Below are 10697 nucleotides of genomic sequence, written 5' to 3' on the forward strand. Positions count from 1 at the left end.
ATCTTTGATTTAGATTTGTATTTTAATCCGATTTATGTTTAGTTTGAATTTTATATGATATTTATATTTCTTTTGATGATTATTCAAGAAGCGGATTCGATTATTTTATAAATAAAAACAATTGAATTCAACAAACAAAAATAACACATACAAGTGAAATGCGCTTTATCATCCAACATTGCAATTCAAATGTTCTAAAAAACAATATTTAAAACTTCATATTTTATTTTTAAAAATTCAAATCTTAATAATTCATAACTCCCGAGTCTATATAAAGTTTTAGTGATACGAATGTCGATTCATCATTTTTTTTCTTATATATAAAATACCCAAAAATACTAATTTTTAATACGAAAACCATTTAATTTTTAGTCACTTTGTTCGCTCTTTTCAATATCTTTTAGAGCCAATTCTATCTCCTCTTTCTTCTTTTTCTCCTGAGCCTCAGCCTCCTCATTCTCCTTCCTCTTTACATCAAAAAACTCAATAAGACCACTGAAAACAACATCTGGATCATCATCCTTAAGCAGTTGCTCTGCTATTTCAGCAGGAGTGACTTTAATCTCGCACATCAAATCCTCAATTTGTATAAAAAGAGTATGATCAGCGATTCCAAGATAATTAGAAACCAACTGACGAAATCCACATGGCGTACAATATGACATGTGTATATGAACATCCATACGACCAGGACGAATAAGAGCAGGGTCGAGTTTCTCCTTCCGGTTTGTGGTGAATATGATGATCCGTTCATCCCCACAACTTGACCATAACCCATCGATAAAATTAAGAAAACCCGATAAAGTTACCTGCTGAAAACAGTTGACATATGAAGCAAAATAAGTAAAAATCTAAATCGAAAGGAAAAGAGCTACATGGTTTTGTAATTACGAACCTTTTTTTCTTCTGGGTACATCTTTCCGTTTTTCCGGGATGCAGCTTTTGCCGCCTCTCCGGCCTCCCGATCGTGCAACTCCACGGAGCAATCGATGTCCTCCACCACCAGTATTGACCGGTTAGCGGTAGCCACCAACAACGTCCGCAGCTCGGAATTTGACTTAACTTCAGTCAACTCCAAGTCATATATGTCAAAATTCAGGTAATTCGCCATGGCGGCGATCAAGCTTGATTTTCCGGTACCCGGTGGACCATACAACAGGTAACCTCTCTTCCATGCCTTTCCTACTATCCGATAATACTCTCTCCTCTCAACAAATCTATCCAAATCTTTCATCACTTTCTCCTTTATATCAGAATCCATCGCTAGCGTAGTGAAGTTAGCTGGATGATCAAGGTTCACAGATGTCCACTTCGTGGGTCTCGAATACGACGAGCTTTGGGTGACTGTGAATAGCTTCAAGGTTTTCTGTTCCTGTTTCTTTATCTCTGCTTCCTTAAGTACAAAAGGAAAGTACTCGTTCATCACCAGATCTTTGTGTTCCCGATGAAAAGTGAGTTCCAACGATCGTTGATCGGTTCGGTAAGAATAATTCGAGTCATCGTGACTGCGATATTGTCTCGTCGGAGTCTTCTTGGAAACCGAAGACCAGTAGAGTTTTACTCCGTTGTAAACATCGGTGAACTCCTCGTTGACTTCCATGGTAAGTGCGATGTTGTTCTGGTTAGGAGTTTTGGTGACTTTCATACGGTGGATTCCGGTAGACATTCTGGCGGCGACGTAGTGTTCCATGGCGTTGTAGATTTCGTTGTCTTGAAACCCATCGGATTCATAGATGACCAAAGTCAAGTGTGTGGAGAATTTGTTGATGAAATTGCGTAAACCGAGATAAAGGTAGTTTTGGAATTCAGGTGGCAAGTAATCGCGGGCTACGCTGCGTACCACCATAGCTGCGGCGGCGACTGAGCCGATGGTGGAGACGATGGTTTTCACTGTGGGAAGTTTTGATTTACTTTTAGTGGACATTTTAGAAATTACAGGGTTTTGGTTGAGGGAGATTCAAGTGGTGAAGGTTTGCCTATGGTGTTAGATGGTAAAGGGTTTTTATAGTGGCGGGATTGGGTTTCTTGACGTTGCTTACTGACGTAATAAAAACTAAAATCAAACTGGAAATTATGAATTTTTCTTGTACACGAGAGAGACGGGGGATTCTAAATACACCCGAAAATAAACCATGGTAAAAGTCAAAAACCACTTTGACTTTAATTAACCCAATTTGATGGGATTTTAAACGATGATTACTTATTAAATTGACATATTATATTGGACACAGGAAAGTAACGTCTCTAAATAAATTATTGATATTGTTAATACCCATATATAAAAACTTTCATTTATAACCCTCTAACATATATTATATTTATAATTTTTACCTTCACCTATTAAATATTTTATAATAAGAAGTAACTTAATATTTCAATTTTATTTTGTGTACCTATAGAATTTATTTTGTATAATTACTTAATCAATTTTATTTTGTATAATATCTCAATTTTATTATACAGATTTTCATATAATATTTTAATTTTTTTTAAGCTTTATTATTAACGATATCAATCGGGTTGTAAGACGAACCTAACCAACATGAATATCGATTTGTTCAGATTTGTTCATTTAACCTTAAACGATAAGTAATGATCACAAACAATTAAAGAACAATAAAAAAACATAATATGATATTTTTTTACAACTATAATAAATAAAATTTTCATTTTCATTTGTTACCGTTTTGTCAAACAGTGACATATATTAATTTTATTAATTATTAGGGACACCAACTACATAAATATTACAATTATTACGTGGTGCATTCGGCGGAAAACAAGTTGACGAACCTTGCTTGTTTAAAAAATAGACGATTACACCATACTTATTAGCAGCAATGAGGAATTTAGTATCTGATTATATATATATATATATATATATATATATATATATATATATATATATATATATATATATATATATATTATACCTGAATATACATATTTGGTCAAAGGCTGGATTTTAAGAGGTACAAGGCATAATACGATTTGTACAATGAATTTATGCAACAAATTTTATCTGGTCAACAATCAACTAAATCTCCTTTTATCTGTCGAAGACAACCGAGTCCTGAAGTCTTCTTGAAGCCCGAGATGTTGGCAAAAATCTTTCAATTCTGGCAACCCCTCCCCTTATATTAGGCATTCTTCTCCTTCTCGGATATCATTTCCTGTTTCTCTTTCTATGAAGCAGATTTTCTTCCTCTCTCAGCCAGAAAACCCTAACACCACTCACCACCACTGAACCATCAACATACTAATGGACCCCCTACTACTCTATATCGACTAAAAGAGGTGAAACACCCCGATTACTATTGGACCAAACCTATTTGATTTCGGATTTCACGGATTGAGAAGGACCAAACCTACACCCATAGATTTCTACAGGTATTTTTTTTGTCCGTTTTGATTTCCATCTTGATTTCCCTTGCCCTCTCTAGAAGTTGATTTCACCCATGTTTTCTTGTAAACATATGGAGAGGGATCTGATGAACCCATGTTTTGACCTATAATTTGTTAAATTAGATGGAGATGGATTCTATTAACCCACATCTTCCGCCGCCATCTTCACCCTCTCTTCTTTCTACTTCCTCCACAATATTTCTTGCCCATCTCTCCTTTTTTATTTATAGGAAATAATTTATTTTTCTATAAAATGGTTCTAGGTACAGGTGGTTTGTGAGATGGTTCTTCTTGCTCTACTGTTATTCACAAATGAATACACTGCTATTAACAAAAGTGTACATATGAAACGTGCATATATGCACAAACGTTGAAAATGCATATATTTACGACATGCTTCTGTAGAACGACTTAATATTATAAGCCACTATTTTTATAAATACTGGTCTCAAAAAAATGTTGGTTAGATTATGAGTTTTAGTTGAAATAATGTATTTCAGGCAATAACTCTTTATGTAGAATATAAGCAGAATAATTTGGCCTCAAATTCATCAAACTTGTACAACAAAATATTAACATACCTCGAACTATATAATCAAAAGTCAAGGATATAATTTGTAATTAATATAAAAAGAAAGTTGAATATTAAAAAAATAATTATTAAGAATTTATATTATATTAATTATATTGTTGTGAATGTAATTGGAAAGAATAGAAATAATACAAATAAGATGATTATTGATGTAATGTTTGAACATATCACTAACAACAAATTCGATTTATCTATTTTACAAGAAAAAAAAACAATACTTAAAAAGAAAACCAAGTAAAATATATGTTTACATTATTTTCATAACTACAATATATAATTTATATTGAAAAAAGATGCTTATATTACTTTACCTATAAAATTGTATGTAAAGTAAAGGACAATATACGTAAAATTTGTTAATACATGTGATGAATTATTTAATTTAAAGGTAGAAAAGATCATAATCCAATTAATACATAATTCGAAGGGCCATAAATGTATAATTATTATATTGTGATGGGAAAATTAATATATAATACGAAGAACAATGATAATGATTGCTGGTTTATCAAGTCAAACTGGTTTTTGATTTTAAAAAATGGTTTTGAAGGTAGTTTTAGGTGTGAATAACAACACCCATCTAACCTTTTTATTTCTTATTTTCACTGTAATTTTCATTAAAATATATAATGCTTAAACTATGGTTATATTGTAAATATGCATATTTAATCATGTATTTTATATATATTTCTAATACTTTTAGCTAAAATCATATTTAGTTTCGGACAAAAATACTTATTATATTTGTGTAAAATCTCAAAATTTAAAACCAAAAATTTCATATTTAATTAAGTAATTATAAAATCAATAGTTTAAAAACATTCATAGTGTCATCTCTATCAAAATCAATATGTCAATAATCAAACATGTCATAATAAAACAACATCAGAGTATAACTCCCAAAGATCTCATGTGCAGAAATTATGGTGTGATGCGTTGCGATCATGTCGGTTCCTTCCTTTTGAAGAAGGTACCTGAAATCAAAACTGAAAACCATAAGCACGAAACTTAGTGAATTCCACCATCATACCACATACCATACAATAAACATACTACCAAGCCTATCCGAGTGTTGGCCTACCCCTTTGGTCTCTTTCAATCGGTAACCGCCTAGCATATCTGGGTGCTAGCCTACCCATTCGGTCTCCTTCAGTCGGTAACCGCCTAACATATTTGGGTGCTAGCCTACCCCTTCGGTCTCTTTCAACCGGTAACTGCCTAGCATATTGTAACACCCACAGATCCGGGCTAGTCAATTTAGACACGATGAGCATCAAAAATGAGCTTTCGATGGAAGATTATTTAGAAGGATTAATCTTAACCAAGTTGTAGTACATGTTACAAGGGTTCTGTACATATAAAGAACACCGAAATCCGAGTTATAACGAAGAATCTATGACCCGTCGATAAAATACTTTCTAGCCTTAACAATCTAATCGAAGGTCGTACTATATGTTAAACTGAGAGTGTACAAAAACAGAACGCCCAAATCTGACTTCGTATGAGGAAGTTATGAATTTTCTAAGATTTGACATAGCAGTGTATGACCCGAAGGTCATTAAGTAATTATGAAGGGTATTTTTTGTAAATTCAATTACTATAAATAAGAGGCTTGGACTCTCATATTTCTTACACCATTCTCTTGATTCAAAAGTCTTTCTCTTCTTATCCCCCGAACATTTCAGTCCCTCGTGATTCGACTTCTCTTTATGTAGTTTTAGTACAGTAAGTTGAGCGCTGAAGCGCTGCACGAATCTTTCTTAGAAAGATTCAGCGACGAAGTTTTGCCCCTGCAGAGCTCGTCTCCTAGCTAAAACCCCTTTGTAAGTAAATTATGCTTACCCTATTTTAAATATAGTTTATATTTAAAATTAGTATTGTTATTATGAACTTATAATAAATATTTGAGCTATTATTATGACTTATATAAGTGTTATTATAATATCCTTTTAACTACTCGTGGTACGGGGAATCTGGTTTAAAGTGTCGCATATGGTTGTTGGATTCATAAGTGTTATATGCCAAAATGATACTGCCCTCCGGTGTTTCATGTCTGGCCCCTGTCTGTTCATAGTGGGTGAAGAGTATTGTTTAACTTTGCTGATAATCCTCTGGCTATTGTCCGATAACTCTCTGAATCGCTGCTCCACTAGCTCCCTGAGCTACTAATATCAACATAACACTTAGTTCCAAACTGAACTCTAGAAGTCAAACTAAGTCAACTCTAGTCAAAGTCAACCTTCCAGTTGACTCGACTCGCCGAGTCAACCCATAGACTCGCCGAGTTCTTAAACAAAGAAACTCTCAAAATACTACCCAACTCGCGGAGTCACCCTAGGACTCGTTGTAACACCCAAAGTTTCGAAGACCAAGAAAGGAAAGAAAACCCTAAGTTTAGGGGTCGACTCGGCGAGTCCGAGCGGGATCTGGGTCGGGGAGGAAGTGACCGACTCGGCGAGTCGACCAAGGAGACTCGGCGAGTCTGGTCTGTGCGAGGAAAACCCTAATTCTGGGAGTTGTATCCTATATAAAAGGGAGTTATGCCCCTCCCTTAGCCTCCATATCATCCTAGAGAAACTGTAAACCCTAGATTCGTGGGAGCCTCCATCATTTGAGAGAAATAGCTTTGGGGGAAGGAAATCTTGGAAGGGACTTGAAGATCAGGAAGGTGGCTTCAAAAGAGAGGTGTAGATCCGAGATCTACTTCAGTTTGTGTTCTTCTTGGAGGTATTAAGCTGCCGTTTTCCCTTCTTTGCATCTAGATCTATTTTGTTATGAGTTTTGGGGGTTTTATGGTTGATTAAGACCCATTTCGAGTGGGAAGCTCAGATCTGAAGTTGCTACTTCAGATCTAAATGTATCATGGCCTAGAGACTCATAAAGCATCAGTTGTTGGGTTGATTGTTGAGCCACTTTGTCTTAAGCCCTAGTTTATAGTGTTTTGAGCCTAGATCTCCTCAGCCACACGTAAAGTTTGCCACTTTACGTAAGGAATAGACCTTAGAAGAGTGGATCTACAGTTTGGAGTCCATGCATGACTCAAAGGTCCTCTGCATGTATGTAGAACCGAATGGACTCGGCGAGTCCTTCGAGTGGACTCGGCGAGTAGCTTGAAGATGAGGAGGAACTCGACGAGTGGGATGAACAGCTCGACGAGTTGAATGAAGATGGGCAGGAACTCGGCGAGTTGGATGAACAACTCGGCGAGTTGGTTGGAGATTGCCTTGTGCTCGGCGAGTCCGTTCTTGGACTCGACGAGTCAGGTCGCGTGGTCCCAAACCCTTCGAGTTAAGACTTGAGTCAGCGAGTCGAGCCAGGACTCAGTGAGTTGGACAGGACAAGACTCGGAAATCAGTAGACTCGGCGAGTCGAGTCGCGAACAAGAATAACTCTAAATATATGAACTCGGCGAGTCAGTATGGTGACTCGGCGAGTAGGGTTGGCCTGGAAGGTTGAATGTGACCGGGACTTTGGCATTGGTAACAGTTGACTTAGTTGACCATTGGAGGTCAGTTAGACTAAGTGTTATATTGATATTGGTAGCTCGAGGAGCTAGTGGAGCAGCAGTTCGAAGACAGAGGTCAGGTAGCGGTCAAAGGGATTAGCAGCAGCAGTTCAGCAGTATCAGGTGAGTTACCTTCCAGTAGTGGTGGGTCTAAGGCCACAATGCCAACCCACCAGTAGGAGACGTATGATAGATGATTGTCTTTGTGATATCATCTAGGTTTGCTATTACCTGATATGTTATATGCTATCATGATACGTTATATGCGATAGTAGTAGAGTTCGGTTGTTAGGACCGTAGGGCAGTCAGACACCCCAGAAACGTCTGACAGTATGTGATGATATGTTTGTATGTTGGCCTGTTATGTTATGCGATAGGAGTAGCGGGAGGGGACCAGTCCCCGAGGATCGGTTGTTAGGACCGATGGGTAGTCAGCACCCCATAATGGCTTGACATGGGTAGTCAGCACCCCATAATGGCTTGACACGGGTAGGACGGCACCCCAGAATGGCCGTATGGGTAGGTCGGCACCCCAGAATGGCCGTACCGGGTAGTCAGGCACCCCAGAACGGCCTGGCAGTACGTATGTTATGTGCTTGTATGGTATGTGGTACGTTGGGGGAACTCACTAAGCTTTGTGCTTACGTTTACAGTTTTGTTTTCAGGTACCTCTTCACCGAAGGGGAAGGAGCCGGCGCGGTAGCGGCACATCATGCACACACTCTGGTTTCCGTATTTACGAGATTCCCTGGGATTGTACTCTGATGTTTTGATGGGATGTATGGTTTGACTTTTTAAAACATGGTTTGTGATGTGTTATGGTGTGATCAAACAATGTTTTTATTTATTAATGTTTTCTAAAGTAATATTTTAAAATGAAATTTCCAGACATGAAAATTGGGTCGTTACAAGTTGGTATCAGAGCCCTGGTTTGAGGGATTCGGACTCACCTTCGGGGGTGTCTGAACTCAAATCGAGGGATTAAAAGATTTTTTTTAGAGAATGTTTTCTAAAATGGAGAAAAGAGTTTAAGAAAGAACAAAAGTGTGTGTGATGTGCGCGACCGGCCGAGCTCAAGTAAGTACTCCCAACTTACCTATGCAAGTGTATGTGATGATTATCAGTCTCAGTTTCAGTTTCAGTTTCAGTAGAACAGCATGCTAGTATAGGACTAAGGATCTAGGAGGATGCCTTATGTGCCTGCTATATGTGTTTCAGCTTTACAAGATTTGCATGCTAGTATTGAGTAGACAATAGTAGGATATCCTGTTAGGGTTATGCCTGATAGTATGAGCTTAGCATTGTATGCTAGTACAGTATCTCGTTATGAGAATATATTCGCTTGAGTAGTTTCCTGTATCTGAATGCTGCTTGCTTTGTGCATTGTGGGATTTTGAGTGATGGGAGTTAGCCATTAAGTGGATACGCTACGTCACATGCGATCAGGGTTTAATAATCTCAGAGTGCTGGATTTGGCCCTATTACGCAGCTCTCGTTTGAGTCTAACCGCTGTAGGGATGAGTTTGTTACTCGAAGGATTATCTGAGCCTCGTCACATGTGATGGTATCCAGGTGATGGCTAATTGGCATCACGAGGAGGCCTTCAGCAGCTGAGGACTGGTTTGAGTTGAGTCAAAGGTTTCCCGAGGGTCAGCTTAGGATGAGGTAGTGCTGGAGCAGAAGTATGTGAAAAGGGACCTGGTGGAGTTAAGGCGGTTCTTGAGGAAAGTACGGATAGATGTGGAAGGTAGTATGGGCCCGTACTACTGAAAGCAGAGGATCCGTACTCGATTCGGAAAGGCCGAGACAAGACTGGGAACTTGGTAGTGCGTGTGTTTGGTCTCGCAGCAGTGATAAGTATTTTGATAGTGTTTGTGTTAAATTTTCAGCATGGTGACGTTGCGAGAGATACCAGTGGGCAGTTCAAGTGCCGGAAAGGGATCTGGCTCTGACTCTGGAGTTGGACAGATTGATGATTGGACGAGAAAGTTTATCTCAACAGAAATTATGCGCAACATCATTGATCAGACTCCTGTGATTTATGATTCGGTTAAGGAGGCTATTGTGGAGCTTTTGGATAGCCGCCTCGGGGCCCTCCTTCTGAGATTGTAGCAGAGCAGGTGGGGGCTCATCCGGAGCCCGAAGCTTGTGGGTCTCTGGGATCCTTCTGGAAGGAGGATCCTACCACTAGCTTTTGTAGACTGGGATCAAAAGTGAATGGTGCATCATGTTTTCAGGAGGGTTATTTACAAGGTTGGATTGCTGCAGAGGTTTCGCGGGCACTCCAGGAAGAGTTACCAAACACCATTGGGCGTATCACTGATAGGGTGGTCGTTGGGATTGAAAGGCGGACCTCAACTGTCCAGGCAGTGGGTGAAATGGTCAATATGACCCGTGAACGGGAGATTGACTCGGATAGTCAGCTAAGGAAGAGGATGCGGTCTTCCGGTCTAGCTCGACAGGATGGGTAGTCGGACACTGTCGTAGTTGGTGTCAGGGGCCCACAGGGTCGAGATGGTTGCACGAGGAAGAAGGGAGCATGGGTTGGAGTGCGCAGCAAGTCTAAGTGCGGCAGATGCGGATGGAAGGGTCATAGACGCCAAGAATGCACAGTAGGAGTAGAGTTATGCCATCGTTGTCATCAACCTGGTCATGTCAGGGCAAATTGCCCGCTTAGCGGGAGGAGCAGCCTCAGTATCATCGGAGGCCTCGGAAGGAAGGAGGATTTGGGGATTCTTTAGAGCAGGATGTGGGTATGAATCTTTCTCTTTCTATCAGCTTATGTTATGATTATATTGTTATGGTTCTGCATCATTATCGGTATGAGTATTTCATTTTGAACGGTTTGATTGTGATCAAGTTATATGCCATCTGCATACCTTGGATTTTTGGTTAGTAGTCAAGGGTTGGGTTTTATCGAAAAAGGTTACTTAGGGTGCAGTAAGTGTAGCATGCCTTGGAGGGACTCGGTATGTTTTGCTAGTTCGGAGTCGTATAAGTTTTAGAATGGACAAGTTAGATCCCTAGCTATGGTAAGCTTGGGATTCATCAGCGAATTGATTTTGGAATGGTAGTAAGGATTGGGATTTCTCTTTACTGAGCATTGAGGTGTAAGCAGGATCGAAGTGGGGGAGAATTCTCCGAGTGTACAAGGGTAAGAGCACGCAAATCTAGAATGAGTACGTGATTTCTGAG

General features: G+C 39.0%; 1 protein-coding gene across 2 annotated transcripts; it reads right to left on the reverse strand.

The window, feature by feature from the left end:
• Window positions 1-207: 207 nt before the first annotated feature.
• LOC145031864 (AAA-ATPase At3g50940-like) lies at window positions 208-1985 on the reverse strand. 2 transcript variants are annotated; one of them, XM_078980510.1, is made up of 2 exons: window positions 896-1985; window positions 208-809 (listed from the first exon to the last, which is right to left on the reverse strand). In XM_078980510.1, exons 1-2 carry the CDS (start codon window positions 1922-1924, stop codon window positions 369-371), a joined length of 1470 nt encoding a protein of 489 aa, XP_078836636.1. In that variant the 5' UTR covers window positions 1925-1985; the 3' UTR covers window positions 208-368. The 2 variants fall into 2 exon arrangements, with proteins under 2 accessions (XP_078836636.1, XP_078836635.1); XM_078980509.1 differs by having other exon boundaries at window positions 208-812.
• Window positions 1986-10697: the final 8712 nt, after the last annotated feature.

This window comes from Lactuca saligna, chromosome 2, assembly GCF_052625555.1.
Source record: "Lactuca saligna cultivar CGN05327 chromosome 2, ASM5262555v1, whole genome shotgun sequence".
NCBI lineage: Eukaryota > Viridiplantae > Streptophyta > Magnoliopsida > Asterales > Asteraceae > Lactuca > Lactuca saligna.

Excerpts from the sequence above, each read along its gene's own strand:
- LOC145031864 (XM_078980509.1), bottom strand. The coding sequence starts at position 1,924 with ATGTCCACTAAAAGTAAATCAAAACTTCCCACAGTGAAAACCATCGTC. Across the intron at positions 813-895 it reads TGTACCCAGAAGAAAAAAAG|CAGGTAACTTTATCGGGTTT; the intron begins GTTCGTAATTAC and ends AACTGTTTTCAG.